The following is a 27,243-nucleotide window of genomic DNA, read 5'->3' as shown; positions in this document are numbered from 1 at the left end:
AAATTATATGTTTATATATATATATATATATATATATATATATATATATATATATATATATATATATATATATATATATATATATATATATATATATATATTATGAAATTTCAATTAAAATTAAAACCTATTTCTGAAAACAAACTAAACAAATAAAAATTATTTATGAATCAAGCTAGCAAATATACAATTGAATTTAGAGAGCGCTAATGCTACTGCTACTACTACTAAAACACAGCTGGGCTTAACCAAATTAGAAAAAATACCAAATTAATATTAGCAAAAAGAATATAAATAGAATCAAAAAGGAAGAAATTAAGAATTCGGCCTGAAGACTTTCTCAAGGGTCACCCTCTTGCAGGGATTCAAACAAAGGATTTTTTCTGTGAGGGGTCTGACTTTTGTCCAGTAATATTGACCCCTCATGAGTCGGAAATCCCCTGAAATTGAGGCCTTAGGGATAAACTATTTTTTACAGAAATAAAACAATAAATGACAATCCCCAATTTAAGCGAAAATTATAATAACATAATATAAACTATAAAAGAACATTCACAACCAATTATTAAAAAAAAAAGAACATACTAGTAAAAGGTGAAATCTTCACAAAAAAAAAAAAGGCTCACATTACTTTCTATTCCTGATTCCGGCGTCATTTACTGCCCCTGCGTACAAACGCTCCGTCATTCAAAGTAATAAATATTTGGAGGGCTCAGAGCCATCTATTGAGTTAGTTGACATGTAACCGAAAGTCTATTTTTAGCTGTGCCAAAAAATTTGTAAGAAGACAAGCCTTCTCTTATTAAAACTTCTATATTGCAATAGTTTCTGGGAAATTCATTAGTAGATTATTTGTTACTTCAATATAAGAAGTTTTTTTTTTATTACAAACTCTTTTAATCCTATTAAATTGTGAGAAAATTTAATTTTTGAAAATTTCAGAGTTTAGATTTGAATAGTAATTACTAAGCTTAATTATTTTAAAGCTGCATTCATCCCTTTTATTGTAGATACCAACTAATGCTTTATTATTAGAAATTTCGATTTTTGAATCCAGATAGGTAGCTTCAAGTTGATTTTTGTTTGTTTTAGTTAGAACTAAATCTTTTGAATAACAATTAGTAACAATATTAGTATTATCTAAGTTAAACAAAAGCAAGCCATCAATATATTTCCAACCATTTATTAAATTGTGTTTAATTATTTTTTTCTCATAGTAATGTTGGAAAATATTGGCTAATGCACTTGAGAAATCTGTTCCTATTGGAATGCCCTTGACTTATTTATAAAAATTAATTCCATTAAAAAGTAATTTTCTGTTATATTAAATTTACATAATTCTAGCCAGTTATTTTTTGTAATAAAATCTTCATTTAAATATTCGTCACATATAAAAGCACAGACATTTATTAATTTTTCATGAGACAGATTAGTGCATAAATTTTCAAAATCATAAGTATTAAGTTGATTAATGTTGTTATCTTTTAGAAAATCCGAAACTTCTTTGTTACTATTAATTATAAAATTATCTTCATCTTTAATTCTATTCAGGATAATTTTCAAGTATTTAAAGAAATGTTTTCCCGTATAGTAATTATAACTGCCAATACTACAATTCAAGAATCTAAATTTTAATGGGTTTTTTTATGAATTTTTTCGGTTGGGAACAAATGAGGAGAGTTTAAAAAGCAAGTTTTAATTTTAGTTTTTTTCGCGAAAGCTAGCTATCTTTTATCCAATTCCTTTTTCCCCGTATTCTTTAAAATGTAAGTTGCATTATATCCTTTAATTTATAGTTCTCTATAATAATATTTACACATTAAATGGAAATTATTTGCTGATTTATATATTACTGTAATAACAAATTTCCTTTTTAAAATTTTTATTCCTTTTTTTAATGTTCTACTAAAGTAATTCCCTCGTTCTTTAGCTCTACCAATATTTAAATTCGTTTTTGTCTTAATTTCCTCTAAAATTCTCACTTTCCATTCTCCGAAACCTTCCAGAGGCCAATGATATTTTCTAGAAATCTTAGAAATAAAAATATGCAAATCTTGTCCAATAAAAATTAAGATTTTTCTTATTGTTTATTTTTTTTCAATCTAAATGTTTCAGAATGTCTTTCAGCTATCATTCATACAAAGATATAAATACATATTACAGACTTGCCATCTCTGCAATGTCATTGTCGCTGCACTTCTTCGGAATGTGAGAATAGTTACTCTTGCAGCAAATTTTTGTCCAAAAAAGAGAATAGGTTGGCATATAATTTGATATCAGGTAGGATCTGTGAGCTAGTGCTTTATAAAATTAAAGCAATCGTGAGTTTGCCTTCCTCATATTGGAGAAATTTGCAACCTTGTAATAATGAGAACTTGAATGGATAAGAAACATCGTTTGGCATGTATGTCAATTGATTCTCTTCGCGTATACTGTGAAAAAACATAATTCATTGAATTAAAAAAAATTACAACTTTTTTATCTACATATAAAAATGTTGGCAGTAATATTTGAATTCTTTTACAGTAAATTTCATCATCTGTCTATGAAGAGCACTTTATTATTATTTTTTTGTACAATTACGGATATTTTAAGAGAAATTCATTTTAAATATTATCTATAGTAATTAATTGTTTTAAATTACTGCAATCAAGAAAATATCATTAACAAAAATCTGTTTCGAAATGAAAAAAAAATTAACGAAAGAATCATGTGTTAAAAAAGTATACTAATTATAATAAAAGTAAAAGTATAATAAAAGTATTATGAATATATATATTATATATATATATATATATATATATATATATATATATATATATATATATATATATATATATATATATATATATATATATATATATATATATATATATATATATATATATATATATATTATGAAATTTCAATTAAAATTAAAACCTATTTCTGAAAACAAACTAAACTAATAAAAATTATTTATGAATCAAGCTAGCAAAGATACAATTGAATTTAGAGAGCGCTAATGCTACTGCTACTACTACTAAAACACAGCTGGGCTTAACCAAATTAGAAAAAATACCAAATTAATATTAGCAAAAAGAATATAAATAGAATCAAAAAGGAAGAAATTAAGAATTCGGCCTGAAGACTTTCTCAAGGGTCACCCTCTTGCAGGGATTCAAACAAAGGATTTTTTCTGTGAGGGGTCTGACTTTTGTCCAGTAATATTGACCCCTCATGAGTCGGAAATCCCCTGAAATTGAGGCCTTAGGGATAAACTATTTTTTACAGAAATAAAACAATAAATGACAATCCCCAATTTAAGCGAAAATTATAATAACATAATATAAACTATAAAAGAACATTCACAACCAATTATTAAAAAAAAAAAGCACATACTAGTAAAAGGTGAAATCTTCACAAAAAAAAAAAAAAAAGGCTCACATTACTTTCTATTCCTGATTCCGGCGTCATTTACTGCCCCTGCGTACAAACGCTCCGTCATTCAAAGTAATAAATATTTGGAGGGCTCAGAGCCATCTATTGAGTTAGTTGACATGTAACCGAAAGTCTATTTTTAGCTGTGCCAAAAAATTTGTAAGAAGACAAGCCTTCTCTTATTAAAACTTCTATATTGCAATAGTTTCTGGGAAATTCATTAGTAGATTATTTGTTACTTCAATATAAGAAGTTTTTTTTTTTATTACAAACTCTTTTAATCCTATTAAATTGTGAGAAAATTTAATTTTTGAAAATTTCAGAGTTTAGATTTGAATAGTAATTACTAAGCTTAATTATTTTAAAGCTGAATTCATCCCTTTTATTGTAGATACCAACTAATGCTTTATTATTAGAAATTTCGATTTTTAAATCCAGATAGGTAGCTTCAAGTTGATTTTTGTTTGTTTTAGTTAGAACTAAATCTTTTGAATAACAATTAGTAACAATATTAGTATTATCTAAGTTGAACAAAATCAAGCCATCAATATATTTCCAACCATTTATTAAATTGTGTTTAATTATTTTTTTCTCATAGTAATGTCGGAAAATATTGGCTAATGCACTTGAGAAATCTGTTCCTATTTTCATTTTTGTCCTAATTTCCTCTAACATTCTCACTTTCCATTCTCCGAAACCTTTCAGAGGCCAATGATATTTTCTAGAAATTTTAGAAATAAAAATATCCAAATCTTGTCCAATAGAAATTAAGATTTTTCTTATTATTTATTTTTTCTCTCAATCTGAATTTAGTTCCCCTTTCCATTAAATCTCTTAAACAGCTGGAATCAATAATTTCTAAATTCCCTGTTACAATATGGCCTTTATCTGCATCTATAATCAGCACATTGTTTTGATTCTATTTATATTCTTTTTGCTATATATATATATATATATATATATATATATATATATACAAAAGTATTAGAATCAAGTTAATAGGAAAAACAAAAAATCAAATAAAAATTAAACCAAAAAAATTATAAAAAATATAAAAAAAGAATCCGGCCTGAAGACTTTTTCAAATGTCACCCTCAGGCAGGGATTCAAAGAAAGGGAATTTTTCTGTGAAGAAATACAGACATTGTCTAATAATGATTCCTCGTGACCCGAAAATCCCCTGAAATTATGCTCAAGAGATATACCATTTTAACAGAAAGGAAATATAAAACAACAACGTATGTATGTATGTATATATTTATATATGTATATTTAAATATATATTTATATATATATATATATATATATATATATATATATATATATATATATATATATATATATATATATATATATATATATATATATATATATATATATATATATATATGTAATGAAGCATCAAACAACCTCATTAAAAATTTAATTAAAAATGAATTTCCTAGAAATTACTGTAAGGTCAATTTTTTAATTAAACAAGGTATGGTTTGGGATTAATCCTTTGGCTTAAATAAAAATAGAACTTTCCTTGCATTTTAGATCACTCAATAGATGGCGCTGGAAGCCTACAATTTTTTCCTCAATTACAGTTAGCTTTGTGTTTTTAATAAGCGGGAATCAAAATCGACAGCTTAAAATTTCCTTGACTGCTAATGGTATGTTTTTGCATTTTCGCTTTTTCTTTAGTGTTTTTTTATGGCATTTTTGCTTTTATTGTTATTTTTTTATTGTATTTTTACTTATTGTGGTTATTTTCTTCTAATTTGTTGTTTTGTATCTTCCTTTCTGATAAAATAGTATATCTCTTGGGCCTAATTTCAGGTGATTTTCGGGTCACGAGAAATCATTATTAGACTTCATAGTCTGCATTTCCTTCACAGAAAAAATTCCTTTTTTTGAATCCCTGCCTGAGGGTGACCCTTGAAAAAGTCTTCAGGCCGGATTCTTTTTAAAATTTTTTATATTTATTTATTTGGTTTAATCGTTAATTGGTTTATTTGATTTTACTATTAACTTGATTTTAATAACTTTGTTTCAATTCATCTGTGTTTTAGAAGTAGCTGCATTTGCGCTCTCTAAATACTATGAAGTTTTTTCCTGTTCCTTTTTTGGTTTTAGTTTGAATAAGAAATAATCTCTAGTTGCGATTTCGAAACTGTTTTGTTTCCGTCTTCATTTTAGTTTTGTTTTCAAACTATTTCTTACTTTAGATTGGTTACTTATATATATATATATATATATATTACTGACTTTTTTTCAAATTTTTTACATAAAGAGAGACTTGATTATACCTCCATTAACACGTTGTTTTGATATTTTAAATAATTTAAATTTTAGAGTTATCTGTGGAGTTTTGATGCTACACATCAATTGCGCTTTATTGTGTTGATCATTAGTACATCGTTTTATTTAGAATGCCACTTACCTTAGTTAGAATTTTCTGTTCATTTAAATATTAGAATTTTTTTTATATCATCAGAAGTAGTAGATAGAATAGATAGAAGTAGTAGATAGTCACCCTGAGCATTCAGCATTTTGATATTTTTTATAAGCTTTGTCATACAACTAAGTTTAAAATTTTTCCTGGTTTTGTTTTATTGCGGAAGAGTAAACGCAAATAAAACTTGCTTCTCTTTTTGATATTTCCTTCGAAGGAACTAAGCCGTTTCAGAATGTCTTTCAGCTATCATTCATACAAAGATATAAATCCACATTGCAGACCTTGGCTTGCCATATCTGCAATGTCATTGTCGCTGCACTTCTTCGGAATGTGAGAATAGTTACTCTTTCAGCAAATTTTTGTCCAAAAAAGAGGATAGGTAGGCATATAATTTGATATCAGGTAGGACCTGTGAACTAGTGGTTTATAAAATTAAAGCAATCGCGAGTTTGCCTTCCGCATATTGGAGAAATTTGCAACCTTGTAATAATGAGAACACTTATGGGTACTTGAACTGGATAAGAAACATCCTTTGGCATGTAAATCACTTGATTCTCTTCGTGTATACTGTAAGAAAACATAATTCATTAAATTAAAAAAAAATTACAACTTTTGTATCTACATATAAAAATGCTGACAGTAATATTTGAATTTTTTTACAGTAAATTTCATCATCTGTCTATGAAGAGCACTTTATTATTATTATTTTTTTGTACAATTGTGGATGTTTTAAGAGAAATTCATTTTAAATATTATCTATAGTTATTAATTGTTTTAAATTACTGAAATCAAGAGAATATCATTAACAAAAATCTGTTTCGAAATGAAAAAAAAATAACGAAAGAATCATGTGTTAAAAAAGTATACTAATTCTTTTAAGTTAGTGAATGTTTGTTATGTTTATGCATGATATGTTTAAGCATCATACACTTATCATTCATAAACAAATGAAAAAAATAAAGCGGTTATGAAATCTTTTTGAAATGTAGACAGTACATTGAAATTGTATTAGTAAAATAAGTATTTAATGATATTCTGAAATTGAGAATAAATCGAAAGTCAGTTTAGAAAGATTTCTTGAATGACATATTAAAGAAATTTATATATATATAATGTTCCATGTTACTTAGAATTTCATTTTACCCTGAATTATTATTGATTATTTTAACTATTTTTCAGCTGTTCTCTGCAACAGAAAAAATATTTGATGAAATTCTTATTACTGCAATTATAGGATGCCCCGAATTACCTGTAAAATTTATATTTTACGCATTTGTGCAACAAAGCATTGCTAACAAAGAGAGAGAGAGAGAGAAGGCTTGACAATTGGAAGTTATTTTAAATGGAGTTCTACACTAAAGAATAACATTTATAACTGAGTCAAATATTTTTAAAATAATGGCAGCTACAGTTCGTAATTTTCGTGCAAAATATGGTCGGCGCCTCTTGCCCTACTGACAGAGAAACAAATTAATTACTGCACGAGTCATTTCCTGCTTGTGCTATTTTTTGTTTTGTCTGTCACAATCGACCTTTGAGATCATGTGACTTAACGCCGCTGGGGCTTTTTCTTACCTTTTCACTTGACCGTTTTGCTTAACCGCGACTGTATATCGTTGATACAGTACTTAATTTCCGCCTTAAAGGAGTGATTGGTCCTGGGATTATTCGTATAAACCTTACACTTAAAGAAAAACCCGAAGAAAGTAGTCAAGTGACGTTAAATTGCATGATCTGGAGGATCAGTTCTGATAGTCAAACAGGGAATTTGCACGAGCAGGAAATGACTATAGCAGTAATTGAATTATTTTTCAGGTTGTGTGATATGTGACACTGATCAGATTTTATACAAAAATGGCGACTTCCGCTTCCAAGACTTCATTGTTTTAAAAATATTGAATAATAAAATGAAACAATGAAATTCGTTATTGCTTCATATAGCACTTTATTTTCATTCTTTCTCTTTTTTTCGTTTTTATAGTGCGAATAGCGCAAAATTCAAACCTGCCGTGAATTAAATTTAGGTTGGACTATCGAAAATTCTTAATATTTCAAACTTTTATTGCCAGTTGAATATTATTGTTCGATAAAAGTTTTTATCTCTCCGATATAGGGCAAGATAAAAAAGTCACGTTTACATGTCACGTGTAAGTTGAAATTGGTGTTAATCCTATCAGATACAGTTTGAATGGGCTAACGCTTCTTTTGTTCGTGAAAGAAGAATTTTCGATTCTGTGAACGTCATGAAGTGGATTTCTTTTAATATTATGAGTCACGTTTTAAAAATGTGTGTGTGCTCCAATAGGAATTATCATCAATCTCATAGAGTTAGTTTCTCTCATTCATATGTTTAATTTGTTCGTAAATTTTCATTAACCTTCCTGATGAAAACTAATAATAATTTAATAATATTTATTATTTTTACAATACAAAAGCATTTTTTGAACAAGAAATAGCGAACTTCTTAGGCCGTTATCCTCACATTTTTATGCCGCGGCGATGACATCATAATTTGTTTTCAAATGTTACAAACTTTCCTTTAGTTACAACAGAGACGTGAAACATGCGAAAGAACATTTACCGAGTATGTTCAACCCAGGAAACAGGATAAAAAATGCAATTAATTACACTGTCACGTTGGATTTGAAAGCATTTCATGATGCACGTTGTTAAGCACACGATGTTTAAATCGTGGTCTGTGTTAATGTTGTGTGTGTTGGTGTTATGAGTTCGAACAAAGCTAGCTGCTTTTCAAAAGGTGAGTCGCATTTTTGTTATTTTGTTCGAACATTTTATATACAGTTATGAGTAGCATTTTTTTATTTTGTTCGAACATTTTATATACAGTTACTATTGAAAGATTAAAGGATTTTATGCACCTGCAAAAGGTAACGTTTTCTTTTTTTTTGCTATAACAGCATTTGTTTGAATATTAGAAATAAAAATTTCAACCTTAAACTTTCGGTCTTTTCATTTTTGTAAAATGAAATGTGATTAGTTTTTTTTATATACTTTCTATCATCACATTTATATTCTATATTTCACATCACATTCTATATTTTTCATCACATTCTATATTTTCTATACATTTAATCAATTAATGACTTTCCATATTTAGACATAAGATTGGTTTTACGTTTAAAAGCATATCTTATCGGAATTTGTTCTGGATATTATATCTCTTTTTTTAGTAATAATGTTAAATGTCCTTGTTTAAAAATAGTTCAACACAAGATGAATCATTGATAACAATTTCGAAAGCAATTTTTTTTTGAGCATTGCTCATGTAAACTTAAAAATTGGTCAATTAAGACGAATATTTCAAAACGTTTTGAAATTAATCATGTTCATGATTTACTTTAAGTTTTTTTTATATATATTTAAAAACTACATATTAATGGATATGTTTTATTTATTTATTTTCTCGTTTACCAAGAGTACAAAATTTGAACTCGAAATTTTGATGGATACGCATATTTCAGACAACTCTGAATCTAAAAAACACATTTTCGGCATTATGACTGTCTGTCTGTGAGCACGATAATTCAAAAAAAAAAAGCATTGAGATAGATTTATGAAATTTGGTATATGGACTTAATGTCAAATTTGTAGATTTCTGTCAAATTTTGAACGGAATTTATTCAGTGAAAAATCTGCATGACATATTGTCCAATTATATGCTAACACAATAACTGAAAATGAGTAGAGCTAGATGGATAAAATGTGGTACAAATATTTAATATTTGAAGTCTAGATACGTATCAGATTCGTCAAAGGATTGGCGGTCTGTCGCTTTGTACTTTTGCATACATGTAAATATAATAATTCGTAAACGTGACACTTAGGAAAATGAAATGTAATTCATAATTTTGGTATCTAAAACGCAGATCTTATCAAATTTTAAACCCCAAATGTCTAATAATAGACCGTATGTTGGTTTATGATTCCACAAGTATGTTAGGATAACAACTGAAAAATGCAGTGCCCTAAGTACATACAATTTGATATGTGATAATGCGACTTCAATTATAGTTCTGTTTCAAATCTTGGATTGAATCGCTCGAAAAAAGTGTCCAAAATACACATTCGGGCTTCTGGCGATTCAGCAATTTCTGTTTTCTCAGTGATTAACTCTATCAATACTGAAAGGCCCTAAACGCCCCTCGAATGAAATTACGGTGGACGGTCGAGATATCTGGATATAATTAATATTAATAAGAAATTCCTTTATATGCGATTGATTGAATACACGCGGCGCGTGCATCATTAGTTAGATATATTCGCCGGGATAGATTTCGGAGAAAGGGAGATTTTCTGAGTAATTTTAAAGGATGTCCGAGCTTGCATTTAATGAATAATCATCAATTAAGCGGAGTCCTCTTTTGCATATCAACCCCTTGAAAACACGAATTATTAAGTGTTTTAAAGGGGGGGGGGTAAGGATTTTAAAATAAAATCTTTGAATGAGAAACTCTCGTGCATTAAAGAATTCTATAGCACCTGAACTTAGATTATCTTATAAATGAGAGAGATAATCATAAAAAAATCACCAAAGTTCGCACTCTATTGGGCTGTTTTGTAACCATTGTTCGACAAAGGCATGCAACTAATAATACACAGGTACATTTATTATAGAGTGAGCGTGAAAGTTTAGAGGACACAGTTCCCGGTGGTTTATTTTTATAACTGCGTATAAATGGAAATGTTTATTTTTTATTTACTGTTTGATTTTTGCGATCAGCGGTCAGTCCAAAAATATGTTATTTTAATTTCAATTGCATCTGTTATGTATATTTTGATGTCAATGGTTTCCTCAACAGATTTTAAGCATTCGACTGTGATAAACATAAAAGTATTATTTTAATAACCTTATGGGCTTTTATGTTTATTGCGTTAAATGAATCTTTCTATTGAGGTCGAGTCCCATGGTGTCATAACACCATTAATAACATAATTCTCCGGATCATATATCTTGTAATAGTCCACCGTCTTTCGTGGCATTGTAACTATGCTTTCTTATTCTTTGTGTACATTGGCCAGATAATAAACAGTTTCAATCTTTCGATTTCATATTTCTCCTTAAGGTAGTTGATGAAATAATAAAAGCAGTTTAAATTTCACTGAAAGAAATTGCATTACTGAAAATTTAGAAATAAAACAACCATTTTTAAAAAATAAATAATAAAAATTCTGAAAAATATTACATCAAAACTAACTGATATCATTAAAATAGAATTTTTTTTTTGAATTCTTAAACAATTTAAAGTTATTCGAAACCCCACATGAAAGTCCAAATTGTCGTTTAATTTTTAATAAATTAAAACTTCAAAAAAATATCCCCACCTTTCGAAATATATTTGTACTTAATTTGAGGGTTCAAGACTTTACAATATTCTTTGTAGCTTGTCAACACATATACACACATGCTCTCATTTATTATTAGTAGAGATTATGACGCATGAATTTCCTGTATCAACTTTTTTACATAATATTATTTACGTAGAATTTCTGTCTTTGCATAAGGTAAATAATAATTAATTCAAATAGTGAAATAGACAGGAATATAACGAATCCTAATATTAATTTAATTTAATCTAATAAATATTTTTACGAATTTATTTAATTTAGAAATAGGTTTGTAACATTTTTTAAAAATCAATTTGCTTGTGGCCTTCTTTTGCTCAACTAGATAGATAGTCTCAATTCTCCCACGGGACGAACTTCGTGAAAAAGAATCACTATCAAATGTTAGAATGACATTTGGCCTGAATTCTTTAAATATCCTCACCACATTGTCACTAGGATATTTTATATAAGCACATGTAGGCCACAGCGGAAACGAGGTTGCAGATTCCCTAGCCAAACAGGTCATTTCTGCAGGTACGCCCGTTCAATACCCAGCTCCTAGAAGCCATCTGAAAAGTATTGTAAATGAATTGAGCCTACAGCGATAGCAAGAAGAATGGGATAATGGCTCAACTGGCAGAAACATCCATCAAATCATCTCGAAAGTGTCCTTTAACCCATCATCTTGGAATAGGCTTGACATTATCTTTGCAACTGGCCATGGCCCTTTCCCTTCATATTTCAAGAGATTCCATATTAAAGGATCTGATCAATGTGGCTGCGGCGAAGTAGGCGATCCCCTTCATTATGCCACTAGTTGCCCTCTCACCACATCTTTTCATCTCAAAAAACCCACCCACGACCTAGAAAATATCTGGTGGACCAACGTTATGAGAAACAAGATGTCCAAGGTTAAAATTAGAAATCTCGTGCGGTTCCTACAAGAGAACGAGGAATTGATTTCTTCAGACCCAAGCCCAGTATAAATTTTCGTTTCATTTCTCAACCAAGCTCTTCTCCAGAATATATTACCTTCAATATATTTTATCTATACTCATACTCCCCACCGAACACCTCCCTCATCATTATAATATTGTATATAGTTACTTTTTATGTGTATTGATGATATTTTATGTCTTTTTATGTGTATATTGATACTTTATGTCTTTTTTTGTGTATATTGATTTTTTTGTCTTTTTATGTGTATTTATTTTATCTTAATAAATACTTCCACGTATATCCCTTAAACCGACAGGGAATCCTAGAGATTCCAAGTTCGGGGATATTCTGTGGCGAAAGAAAGAAAGGATATTTTATATATGTTTTCATACATAAATTCATGAAAATTCAGGTTTTTCTATTATCTAATTAGATTGCTAATAAGTTTTTCTAATTGCTTATTTGGTTCAGCTATAAGTTTTCAGATATGTATGATTAGCTTTTAATTTATGTATCAATCAGTAATGTCTTGCTTAACTTGATTTCAGCTTAGCTTAAAAATTTGATTTTTTTTGCAGGTTCAATCCTATGAAAGAATTAACAAGTATTAGGTCTTCAAGTACAATGTGCCTTCAATAAATCAGATCTGAAGTTCCAAATTATTTACTTCCTATGCTGACACAAACTACTCGTAGATTTTGAATAACGAAAGAAAAAGCATAAAAAAGTCTGTTCATATAGTTTTAATTCAAGCGAATACCAGATTTAATTGTAGTGATGGCTGTCAACTTTCCTTTAAGTCAATAAATTACTTAATTTTAGTAAAAAAAGTTGTAAATACTCAACTTCACCTTATGACAATGATGGATTTCATTCTAGCGAACACAGTTAATGCTCTACTTGTCTGTTTATTCCCAAATATTCTCCAGTGAATTCTACGCAAATAGTGAAAATTGTGTGAAGATTTGTTCAAATATTCTGAAATAAGTTTATTGCGAATGCACAATGTTGTGTTTCAGATCTTAGACCAGAGTTCATTATATTTCATTGCTCCTTTTTAATATTTGTAATACAATTTAAAACTTTACAGGCCAATTTTTTTTCCACCACTGGAATATAAATAGAATTTTTAAAACAATTTTCTGTGACAAACTATTTGTTTTACGCAATGATAACACGTTACTGATATTAGATATTCTTAATCAGATTTGAAGATTTGTTTGTTTATGGTTTCGCGAAAAGTTGAAGGAGCCCCCGAATACAGAGCAGTTATCGATAAATTCTCCCTCGACCTAATTGGTGGTAGATAATCTCTCACTATCTGAGCGGTTATAAGCTCACTGTATTCGAAAAGCAGTAAGCAAATTGTTCGAAGTGACTGACGCATCATGGCTCTGATTTCATCTTGGATCAATGGTTTAACCCCAGAAATGAGCCGGGTGGCAGAAAAAGAACTAAAAGAGACTCCAGAGAAAAGAAAAGAAGCATTAAAAGAAATCAAAAGAATTATAAAAGGTAGGATTGTGTTTTATATTTAACATTTGAATTTTGCCGAATGTGTGACAAACTGGATAGTCTTTGCGCCTCTTTTTTATATATATACAAGAGAAACAAAAGAATGTTTATTGGTATTTTTTATTCAAATTTATAGATTTTTTATCGATCGTTAAGAAATTTGGTACACTTACTTTTTTGAAACTGAAAAAAAGCTAAATATTAACACCTTAGAGTTTAGAAGTTAATAAAAGAATTTTTTAAATTAAAATTAAGCGATTTTTTTGATGTTTTTCAGCTACATTTTTTCTTTATATATTATATTAAAACTAAAAAAAAATACACTTTAAATTTTATCAATTTCATTTCCGTGGAATTTATTTCTCTAATTTTAATAATTTTTAAATTTAATTTGTTACACAATCTGTAACAATACTTTTATTACGATAATGAAATTCAATCCTATTTCATCGGGGGCCATTCAATCATGGGCTTTTGCCAATTCTAAAATTAAGTTAAAAAACAGTTACGTTATATTTACATTAACATCGAAATTGGATTTTTATTTTCGTTGCTATTTCATTGTACATATATATTTATATTTTATTCGAAGTAATTTGTAGTAAAGTGTTACCATTAAATTCATATTTTTCAGTTTCATCAAAATGTAAAGGTAAATTTCAAATAAATGTATTACATATTACTAGGTTAACAAACAAGAAAGCCTATGTTTCGAAAGCTAGTCACCAAAGACAGCTATCGTTTGCTAAAAGAAAAGTAGTTTCAAATGAAATAATCATAATACAGTTAAAAAATAATTTCTACAAAATTTTAAAATTATTTTTTGCAGTGCTTTGTAGAAGGTTACAAACAGTTATCGGTCATTATTATAAAATTACTAAAGTAATATTTTAACAACTACTGTAAGAAATATTAAAAATAACTTGCGATAATATCTCGAACTTAAATATAAACATTAAATGAAATTTTGCATTTGTGATATTTAAAAAATATATATATAAAATATTTATTTGATATTTTTTATTTAAGCAGTTTAATGATTCGTTTCGATCAGTCACAATTCATTAAGTGCAATCACAGTTCATTAAATGCAATCACAATTCTTTTACTAAAATGAATTTACATAATTAAGCAGTAAATTTTCTTTTCTTTTGCATAATTTCAATTTCTTTCAAAATATAAAGATATGAAATGTCAAGAATCAGAAAAGGTAGCTCAAAGACTCTGTCAACATTTTTTTTCTCATCAATATAATTCTTTTGCTGTACAAAAAATGAAATCTATGATCGTAAATTTTAAGCTATTATGTGAGAACATTATTATTTTTTAAAGTTATTATTTGTCTTAATTAATTTAAGTCATTAACCAGTTTAAACCAGTTTGAAACAATTACACAATCACGAGACTTCTCTATCGGTCTCTCTCTCTCTCTCTCTGTATATATATATATATATATATGTGTGTAATTTTTTTAAACTCATTTTCAATTTTTCTATATGGCAAACCAAGTTTTGGAGCTCTTCGATTTTGAAATGAAATAACAGCTATGATGACATAATCAACCTTTTAAAAACGCATCTGTTGTCATAGAAGCATACATAAAAATAAAGCAATACTGGTAAAAGTAGGTCAACCTTTTGAAACGCATCTGCTTTCAAAGAAGCTTACATAATAATAATAATGCAATACGGGTAAAAGCAGGTAAAAATATATACGATTAAAAGATGATGATGAAAATTGCCATTTATGCTTTATTCATTGCTTACGCGATTTCGAGCTTCAAAACTTCCTAACCTAAACAACATCGTGTTCCCACACGATAAAAAAACAAGAAGTGATTGTTTGTAGTTTAAACATTCGTAAAAAATTACTTGTCAGATTATTTCTAAATATATATTTTGATTATTTTATGAGATTTATTTACTAATTCAAAGCATTTATTTATCTTTTTTTATTAAATACATTCTTAAGGAAAGAAAAAGAAAAGAAAACATTGCTTCAAGTCGATACAAAACTATTGCATTTATTATTATTTAATCACACAAAATTTCAGAATTTAATGAGAAACTGTTAAGATTCAGTATAACTAAATAATATTTTTATTTCACTATAATCAGTAAATATATACCCAGGAATTGTTTTTTATTTATGTTTTCGAAAAGAGAAATTTTACTTCTTATACGATGGTGAGTTAAAAGAAAATATTAAAATAATTTCCACTTCGTTTTTATTTTTGTGATAGGGAAATATAATCAAATATTATATTATTTTCTTTGATAATTTAATAATACTGTTCATCAAACCTATTAAAAATATTAAGAGGTTAATTGCAAATGGCTTTATTGGAAACAATAATCTTGTCATGTTTATTTTTCTTTTTGGATAATATGGCTAAATTTTATTTTTTATTATTTCTTATATTATTTTAAAGGCTATGTTGTATGGATTTCAGCGTAAGAGGATATTCTATTTAAAGATAAAACTTAGTTTGAAAGAATATTATGCATTTATACATACAATAAATGTGTTTGAGGACATAAGTCCGAGTAATTTATGAGAGGTTCAGTGATGTTTACATATTTTAATGGAGATAAATAATTAGTATAAATAATGAGTTTCATCATGCACTAAAGTAATTTATGAGAGTTTTAGTGACATTTAAATACATTCTTGGTACCAGATATTTAATAGAAATGAATGCCTTGTAGCGTTCAAATAAGAGTAATTTATGAGAGTTTTAGTGACATTTAAATATATTTATGGTGGAAGATATTTAGTAGAAATGAATGCATTGTAACGTTCGAGTAATTTATGAGTTTTAGTGCTGCTTATATACAAAGATGAAGAGAAATATTTTACTTAAATATATATGTTTTATCAGAGATAAATGAATATATTACAGGCTTGATTAATTGAGGAGAGTTTTAGCAATGCTTATATATACTCAGATTGAGACCTATTTAAATAAATGTGTGTGTGTTTTTTTTGAAAACATATAAGATAATAAAAATATAAATTGTTACAAGTTCGTGTAGTTTATTAAAATTTAAGTGATGCTTATATATATTCATGGCGAAAAGTATTTAAATTCATGTGCCTTATCACAGATTAGAGTAATTTATTATATTTTAAGGATTATTTATATATTTAAAAGAAATTTTTTTAACATAAATAAATGCGTTTTATCGGAACTAAATTGTAACAAAATCGAATAATTTATGAGAATTTTACTTTTGTTTATATATATATACTCAGATAGAGAAAAAGGGTGGATCCTAGTACAGCCCACCTCTTGGCGTCTTTTTTAATTCTCGCCAAACGAGTGACGGTAGCGTAGCCAATGTGGCTACCTAGACGGATTTTTTTTTTATTTTTATTTTATTTTTTTTATTATATTTATTTATTTATTTATTTTTATTATTATTTATTTATTATTTTATTATTATTTATTTATTATTTTATTATTATTTATTTATTATATTTATTTTATTTATTATTATTTTATTTATTATTATTTTATTTATTATTATTATTTCTTTAAGTATCGTTTTTTAATTGAAAAATAATAATAATAACAATTATTCAGTTAGTAGTGAACTTGGCGAGATTTCTAATAAGTCGCCAAGAGGTGGGCTCATCTGGGATTTTACCGAGAAATATTTGACATAAATAAATGTTCTTTATAAGTAATAAATAAGTGTGTTTTAAGTTCGAGTAATTCATGAGAGTTTCAGTGGTGTTTATATATATATATATATATATATATTAAAAGAGAAGAATTTTTAAATAAATGTTTTATCACACGTTAGAGTAATTTATAAGAGTTTCAGTGATAGTTTATATACCGGTGATTATAAAAAAACGATACCGCTATACGAGACCATAACTATCATAACGTTCACAGGAACAGAATAAAATTTTGGTTCAAGGCATTTTTAGGTATACCTTTAAGAATCGTATGAAAAACAACAATTAAGCTGCTGTAAGAATTATGAATGCAGTGACAAAGTTTCAAAACTTTCAAATGGTAACATCAATTTTTTAAAAAAAAAATTGGAATGTGTTCTCCATATCATAAAAGTCATTAACAAATAGCGTTGGAACGGTACCTGTGGCACGAAAATCGCTAGCTCTGGATAGACTAAGGAAAAATAACAACAACAACTTTGGTGTGCCTCCAGAGATGTGAAGTTCAGCAGATTTTTTTCGGCATGGCACGTGCTTTGGTTATAGAGACACTATCTGCCGCATTCAAAGTACCATCGTGGTTGAAGTAGGTCAAGTAGAAAATGTGTGAAACTTAATAAAATGCTCTGCTTTCTGTTGCTTCTCTGCTGTTATTGGTTTTTGTTTTCTTCTTAACCCTTAACTGGGGAGGTGAAATTTTAGAACTTAACTGGGGAGGTGCGGTCTACGAGACCGCATTTCATTTACACTCAAATTAAATATTCTAATGAATGCATTAGTATGAAAAACTGCCAACATATTTTGCAGATATTTTTCTTGATATATAAATATGTTTTAGAAATTTTTCAAAATATATTATCTTTGAAAAAATGTAAATGCGTTGGAACATACATTTTCTTCTCAAATTACATGTTACAATAAATAATATTCTTGAAAAAACATATTACTTTTTACTTTTGAAATCAGATTTATTTCTACAGTATATGAAGGTATATAGAAAACAATATAATGTAAAATTCAACAATTATATGAAAAATAAAAAAATGGACAATGGGTAAAATCCGCCCTTTTTTTTATCGGTGTGACTTTTATAGCACGGTTTTCTAGGGCATTTTAAACATACAGGTAAAGAACTAGTATAAAAATCAATCTATAAATTCTGTATATATATCTCTTGGTATATTAATATATTTTATAAATTTTTCAAAATACGTTATCACTAGAAAAATTAATTATGTTTGAATATACATATCAAAATCAGTTGAATGCGAACTTTCATCGAAAAACTCTTCTATACAATTATCCTATAAAATCACTTTCTGTTTAATATAAAAGTGTCTGGAGCACTGCTTCATAATAGGATCAGTAAACTGGATGATATTTCGGGGCCCAAGTTTTAGCGCCACCTGCTAAGCCTTGTTTATCACTGGGACACTAACAGAGAGGTGCGGTCTTAGAGACCGCGCTTAAAGAAATAACTGAATTATTTTTAAAAGCATTAGCTGAAATCGGTTGAAAAAGTGCACGTGTATTGAAGGTCACGAAACAGGAAGCTACAGGGTCAATCCATTCAGTTGAGCTAAAAATAGAATAAGGTTGACATCGCTAGCGGTCTCACAGACCGCATGTCCCCATTTAATGGTTAATCTGTCTAGCGCTGATTATTTTGGTACTACAAGTACCGTACCAACTATAATTATAGTTTTTTGCTATGAAGAACACATTCCAATATTAAAAAAAAGTTGGAGTTGACGTTTTAACATTTTGAAATTTATCTCTATCACCTTAATTGTTAGAGCTTAATTCATATGATTGTTTTTCATATGATTCTTGAGCGCTTACCTCAAAATACTTTGAACCAAAATTTTATTTCGTTGATTATTGATAATTTATTATTATTCATTGCTTATTTATATTATTTTATTTATTAATTATTAATTAATTATTATTAATAATACTTCTATTAATTAATTAATTATTATATTATTTTATTTATTATTGTTTATTGATATTATTATTGTTGATTATTGATAATTTATATTATTGAAAACTTATTTCGTTATATTATTTGATAGCTACGGTCCCATATACCGGGATAATTTGTTATAATCACTCTGTATATATTTATGGAGCAAATATTTAACATAAATAAAACTTTTTATCACACGTTAGAGTAATTTATGAGTTTTAGCGATGTTTATGTGTTATAATCATAGATACAGATGTGAATGTATTTTGTCAATTAGAGAAATTTAAGAGATTCAGCTATGTTTGTGTAGTATATTCATGGAAATAAACATTTAAAAGATGTATATGTATTTTTATCACACAAATTATAGAAGTTTGTGAATAATTATGTGCGTACGCATTCATAGAAAGAGCTATTTATCCTGAATAAATGTTTTTTCTCACACTATTTAGAATAATTTATAAGAACTTTATTGGACTTCATATATTTATGAAGAGAAATATTTAACACAGTTCATATAAACAGATACAAAGTATACTTTTATCTCGGTCCGGAAAATCATTCGAACAATGCTTAGATGCTGAAATTGTGCAATCGCTATTTAAACGAGAAAAAAAATTAATTGTATTATTCTTTGTAGTGATAAATCAGATAAAAAAAGTATATTCATTTCAATCTTGAAATCATTTAAAAAAAAGCTGATTCGTCAGATCACTGGCCTGCTTGCTAATGATAAATTCACACTTTCACGAGGCTTCAAGAAATCCCTTTGGCACCCTTATCGGGCAAGTAGAGTTTATCAGAAATGAATAAACACTGAAATTATTCGATTTCTTAATCTTGATATCCATTGTTTGCTCGAATTGTTTAGAATACCTACTGATAATAATCGAAGAAGCACATTGACTTTCCGCAACTCATGTTTTGGGAAGTGTGGGCAAAGGTGCAGGAACTGTGTACATCAAGGAACATGTGTTAAGTACAACTTGGTGTAATAAATGAACGATTTCCATCTTTCAATAAGACGTTTTTCTTAAATCTTTTTGATCGTTTCTTTATTTCAATAAAAATATCAATTTTATAATCTTTTTTTCAGTAGTTCGAATCTGCGCATAGTGTATTCTGCTTTTCGTATTTTGTTTAACGTGATTTATGGATGAATAACTAACAGCAAAACGGAATATAAACATAAATGGAACGTGTATGGATAAATAAGTTAATCATCAGCAACGTGTAATCATCAGTATATATTCAGTATTCAGCTCACTTTAAACTCAATTGAGCAATTTTCAACTTGGCAATTTTAATAAGCTAGATATTATCTGTAAATTTCGTGATAGAAATACTATTTGTGAATTTCTTTATCTGAAAGGTTTTCAGAATCAAATTCTTCAAATCGTTCATTTTTATTGGCATTTTGAAAAAAAATTAACATTTAATGCATGTTCAAGATTCATTTTAAATTCATTGGAACTGTTTTCAGCTTGGGAATTTTAATACGCTTAAAATTATCTGTAAATTTCGTGATGAATATACTATCTGTAAATTTCCTTATTGAGTTTAGATTTTCGTTATCAAATTCTTCAAATCTTCCATTTTTAGTGCCATTTTGCAAAATTAGTTAACATTTAATGCATGTTCAAGATTAATCTCATTTTAAACTCGACGGAACTGCTTTCAACTTGATGATTTTAATAGACTAGATATTATTTATAAATTTCATGATAGAAATACTATCTGTAAATTTCCTTATTTCAGCTTAAAGTTTCGGAATCAAATTCTTCAAATCGTCCATTTTTAGTACCAATCTGCACAAAGAATTGACATTTAATGTTTGTTCAAGATTCACTTAGATTCAGATTCACTTTAAATTCAGATTCACTTTAAATTCAGTGGAACTGTTTTCAATTCGATAATTTTAATAAGCTGGCAACTATCTGTAAATTTTGTGATGGAAATAGAATCTATGATTTTCTTTATTTGCACTTTCGGAATCCAATTCTTCAAATCGCCCATTTTTAGTGCCATCTTGCAAAAATAATTAACATTTAATGCATGTTCAAAATTTATTTTAAATTCATTGGAACTATTTTCAGCTTGGCAATTTTAATAAGCTAGATATTATCTCTAAATTTCGTGATGGAAATACTATCTGTAAATTTCGTTACCTGAGTTTAGATTTTCGGAATCAAATTCTTCAAATCGTCCATTTTTAGTGCCATTTTGCAAAAACAATTGAAATTTAATGCATGTTCAAGATCGATCTAATTTTAAATTAGATGGAACTGCTTTCAACTTTGTAGTTTTAATAGGCTATATATTATCTGTAAATTTCGTGATTGAAACATTATCTGTAAATTTCGTTACCTGAGTTTAGATTTTCGGAATCAAATTCTTCATATCGTCCACTTTTAGTGCCATTTTGCAAACACAACTGGCATTTAATACATGTTCATCTCATTTTAAATTCAATGGAATTGCTTTCAACGATAGTTTTAATAGGCTATCTGTATTACTAATATTATCTGTAAATTTCTTGATGGAAATACTATCTGTAAATTTCCTTATTGAATTCAGATTTTTGGAATGAAATTCTTCAAATCGTCAGTTTTAAAGGCATTTTCGAAAAAAGTTGACATTTAATCAATGGGACATTGAGATTTATGCCTAATCTCGTGGGTGTCATTCTTAGTTACAGTTATTATGATTATTATTACTTTTATTATTATAATTAGTACTATTATTATTGTTATAACTGTTATTAATATTATACCTATTATTATTGTCGTTCTTACTATTGTTATTATAACTATTATTATTTTAATTATTGGTATTATTATTATTATTATTCATAATACATGGAATTACGTGATCCTATGATACGACATATCAATCACTGTTTCATGTCCAAGTTTCTGCACTATTTGAAATCAATTTAATTTATGATTTGTTAGAAAAGTTTGAGGAAATATATAATTACTTAATAATTCTAAAAATAATTAACAGTGGATGTTAGGGTTGCTATAGGATACATATTTGCTGTTCTAGGAAAAGTGTCACATTTAATGAATGGTTTAAAGACACGATGTGATTGCCATTAACGAAATGTACAGTTAAATATATCTTCAGCAAGGTAGCGTCTAGCGCATGCCCAGAAACACTGTCCAGTTTTGTAATTTACTTCTCACAATATCTGCTTACTTCAACTGCTTGCGATCTTTTAATTCTTCATCAGTTAATTTAATACTGTTGGAAATATCTTCTTTCTGCGATTTTATTTTTTAGATTTTCCAGACATTATTAACTCCGTCTATCTTGCGTTCATATGAGTACAAAAAAAAATCTGTTTTTGATATTTGTCTTTACATGTATTTTTTCAATCAAGATAACACTACAAATATGCAATATCTTCTAAAAACTGTAGAAAAAGAACCATTTAAAAAATTATAGATTTCATCTGTAAAATTGATTTTTCATATTCCTCTATGAGTTCATATTCCTCTATGACTACCTTCTGTGCTTTATCCTCGGATGCCATTCTCGATTTTTTTAATTCTTACATCCATTAAATTTTTGCCAAGGAAAAAAAAACCCAGCATAGTGATTGATTCAATTGCAAATTAATTGAAAAACATTATCATGACAATCATTAAACCAGCGGGAATGGTTCTGCCCTAACATTCTCAGGTACTCTCTTATAAACGCATATTATTAACCATATGCCACTGACGAACAGCATCTACGAATGTGCTTACATTTGGTGAATAATCCCTGAGATGCTGTTAATACACAAGTACCAGAAAACCAAAAGTTTTTGGATACATTTTCTCTGATGGATTGAAGCTAAAATTTTATGAAAAACTATAATTGTAGTCATAAAATCAAATATCAAATTTCATGAATTTTAAATCACTGCATTTTAAAGTTATCGGGTTTAAATGCTTATAAAAGCAGAGACCAAAAGACGGTCAACTCCTAAACGAATTTAATACATATCTTCACATGTTAAATATATATTCAACGTATTATCCCTCTAGTTCTCTCAGTTATTGTGTTAGCTTATCATCAGATAGTAGGACAGAAATTTTCACTGAATGGTTTTAGTTCAAAAATGGATGCAATTCTACAAAATGGGCTTTAAGTCCGTGTACCAAATTTCAATCCTCTACCTGAAAGCAATGGCAAAATACCAAAACTATGTTTTTCGATCTCAAAAATATCTGAAATATGAAGATGCATCAAAGTATACCAAGTTCGAATTTTTTAAATATTAAAATCTTTCTCTTATATACAATTATTACATTACATTAATACATTAATTAATTAATTTATTATTATTTAATACATGTATTACAATCTTTCTATTTTACTAAACTATTTTGTAAGACAAGAATGACATTATGTTACAGTTTATTTTTCTTTACTTGACTTAGATGAATATATCATTTAATCTTTCTTACGCACCTTAAATAATTCTGGTGACTTCCGGTAAACTAGACTGTGGTTGGAATTTGGCTCAAGAGATCTAAATTTTGAGTGAAATATTTCTACTGTAAAATGGAGCCACGGTGTCCTGGTAGTAAGGTCTCGGCTTCGGTTCGAGATTCCACGGGAGAACCGTAGTGTAAGTGGGCCAAGTGCACGCTAAATCCGTCGAAGCCAAACGTCCTCCCGCTGATGTGGTGGAGAAGTCTGGAGAGGGGCGCCGGTTCAGGTGCCGTTTTCGTCATCTGCTCGCGTTTCAAAGTTACGAGGTCCGTTCCAAGCCCTTGTGTTGCTTTAAAACGGGACTTTAATATAACTAAGCTTCAACTGCCGAAACAAATGGTGAATGTTTGATTATTTGACAGTCCCACACAAATACCTAAAGAAACTCTTGCTACGAATATTCGAAACTTCCTTTAACTCAGGTGAATAGTATACCATACGACAGAACATCTACTAAAGGGAATATTCGTTGCTTGACTAAGGAAGTTGGTATGTTGAAATCTGCCGCCCTCCTGCTGCAGACTATCTATTTTCAATGTTGGATTGTATAAGTAATATTGTGTAGTGCAGATTGTAATAATTAATGAACATTTTATGATTATTTAATTTTATTTGAAAATGACGAAACTCATATTTATTTGTTGCATTTCTATTTAAAGCTGACAAAGGGCAGCGGCCTGGTGGTAAGATCTCGGCTTCAATTCCGGTGGGTTTTAGGTTCAAGACCCAATCCCACCGAAGGTCCATCGTGACGAAACATCAATCCGCTGGCGTAGTGTGAAAGGTTGGAGAGGGGATGTAGGCTCAGATGACGTCCTCGTCATCTGACCGCTGTTCAAAATGATGAAGTCTGTCCAGAGGTAGCCGTAGTGTTGCTTGAATAACGGGGCGTTAATATAACTAAACTAAACTTTAAAGGAATCAAACATTTTTGAATTTAATTTAGAAAATTTGACCACTCCTAATTATAATCAAAGTATTTTACAATTAATTCAAAGAATTAATTGTAAAATTTTCCAAAACTTTTTTTTTTGCTTGTGATTTTTTTAATTCTACCTTGGGCATTAAAGTAACAATATTAATATCCAAATTGTCTTGGCATTCATTTAATGCAAATTTTATAAAATCATAACTTTAATATAATCAATTATATATAAAACGAAAAGAACTAGAAACAGTCAATTAAATTTTTTTTCTAGCTAAATTCGATATCGTTTTTTGTATACATCAAACATGTTGCTGTTCAGAATACGGGGGGGGGGAGGTTAAATTGCTTGGATGCATTGTTTTCTACATGAAAACAAGTTTTCAATTCAATTTTATATTTTCAGTGTAACATAAATGTCATTCCTAGGTTTTTAACTCAACTATGTTTGGTAGCGAATTCTTAATCATAAATTTGTCCGCATAGTAATTTACATAGTGCAAGATAGATTCTGCATTTTTCATATGTAATTTGACATTATTTAAATTTTTTATATTTTTTAACCATTAATCATTATTTTTATACAAACATTAATCATTATAATCATGTGAGAACATGATGTTGCTTTGGTTTGGGGTTTTTGAAGGTTTTTTGCTTAGGTATGGAGTTTATATATATATATATATATATATATATATATATATATATATATATATATATATATATATATATATATAATTTTCCATTTTTCTACCTGGGTAAAAAAGTTTTGGAGTTCAAATGATTTTGAGATGTAAAAAAGTAATAATAAATATAAAAAATTTAAAAAAAAGACAGTGTTTTTTCAAATAGTTAACGATTGCGCATTACAATGGCCACGCGACAATTCCAAACCAGTTTAATCCAAATTTCCGCAATAAATAAATAAATAAAACCACCTTGAGATACCATTTTGGAGTTTAAACTATTTTGAGATGGGGAAAAAAAAAAAAAAAAAAAAAAACCGCGTCATTTTTCTAAATATCGACACATGCTTATCTGATAATCACGTGTTTGTTTAAAATTGGTTAAAACTGGTTTTTCATGAAAAAAAATCTGGCCTCGAGAAAAGAAATTTTAGAACTCGATTGATTTTGAGATGGTCAAAAGCCATCACTTTTCCAAATGTTAGTGATTGCGAAATGTGAGTCATGTGTTTCAATCGGATTTCTGTCGGATTGATACCATGTGACCTTAAAAAATAATGTTCTCACATGATAACTTGAAATTTGCGATAGCAGATTTCAATTTTTTTACTTTTTATTTCCATGCAATACTATTAGATGCATATTAAGTTAGAAAATAAGCAACTAAATAGACATTTTTATTGCAGGAGTGACTGGTTTCTTTCCTTTGAAAGACGATGAATTTTTGCTGCGATTTCTTCGAGCTAAAAAATTTGACGTCAACGAAGCCTTCGACACACTGAAGACATATTATAAATTCAAGTTCGAATATTCCGGTATTCTCACAGATTTTCTGCCAAGTGATTTTAGGAATGTTTTCGAAATGGATAAGATTTTTATATCGCCAAAGAGAACGCCAAATGGAGAAGGAATTTTTATTGTATTTGCAGGTATTCTTTCCCCTTTTTATAAATCAAAAGTTGTAGATTGATTTTCAAACCTTTTTATAAAATGATCATAATTTGTTATTATTTATTTAATAAATTTTGCACATTAAATTATATTTATAATTATTCCCTTATATTATTATTAATTTACTGACAATGAAAATAAATTGAATGAAAATAAATTTTTCCGCTAAACTCGAACGGGTTCGCTTGTAGTGGGTGTATGATTTAACGCAGTCAACAGGCCTCAATAACAAATGTCGGTGTTTACTAACACGAAGACACAGATGACAAAACACAACCTAGATGTAGACAAGCAATGCACAGCAGCACACTTATAAAAAACAGCAGCCTACAAGTAGTAATCGGTAGTAAACAACAACCACAGCATACAAAGCGGCCAGACAGAACTCAGCAGGAGGAGGGAATCTACGTAGCTATTCACTACACTACGTAGTCTGCTATTCTCCACTGTTTCTTCAAATTAGCTGTGCTCAACTGCCGATTCACTACTATACGACTGGCTACTCGATACACGAAATCGATGCTGCTTCAATACTTGTCTCCAAAACTTAGCGCAATGTACCAATTCCTAATCCACTAATTGCTTAATCACCACTCAAAGCTTGCGCTATGCTGGACTGATGCAATTAATTCGTTGTTGACTCACTGTACAATTTTCGACAATATTCTATGCGACTCTCTCTATACGACAGTCTTCAGCTTGGATTGTCGGCCTTTTATAGTTTCCGGAGCAGGGCATAAGAATGTTTCTGAACAATCAAACAAAATTCGTCTTCTATTGGCACTATCGCCAAAATTCTTAAAAATTCTAGTTTCATCCATTTTGTCGCCAAATCGCCAAATAGTTGCCAAGTTTATCATCCAGCCCGGTTATCATT

The 27,243-nt window shown here is 28.4% G+C and overlaps 1 protein-coding gene across 1 annotated transcript in view; it reads left to right on the top strand.

Annotated features, from left to right (window-relative positions):
- Positions 1 to 7,843: 7,843 nt before the first annotated feature.
- Positions 7,844 to 27,243, top strand: part of LOC129976553 (retinaldehyde-binding protein 1-like) — a 44,448-nt gene continuing 25,048 nt past the window's right edge. Inside the window, exons 1-3 of the mRNA XM_056090180.1 lie at positions 7,844 to 8,618; positions 12,724 to 13,660; positions 26,102 to 26,344. Of these exons, the coding sequence (XP_055946155.1) occupies positions 13,534 to 13,660; positions 26,102 to 26,344 (370 nt within the window). The 5' untranslated portion in view covers positions 7,844 to 8,618; positions 12,724 to 13,533. The remainder of the gene's footprint in view (positions 8,619 to 12,723; positions 13,661 to 26,101; positions 26,345 to 27,243) is intronic.

Source organism: Argiope bruennichi, chromosome 7 (genome assembly GCF_947563725.1).
Source record: "Argiope bruennichi chromosome 7, qqArgBrue1.1, whole genome shotgun sequence".
NCBI lineage: Eukaryota > Metazoa > Arthropoda > Arachnida > Araneae > Araneidae > Argiope > Argiope bruennichi.
This window is presented reverse-complemented; position numbering and strand designations above follow the sequence as displayed.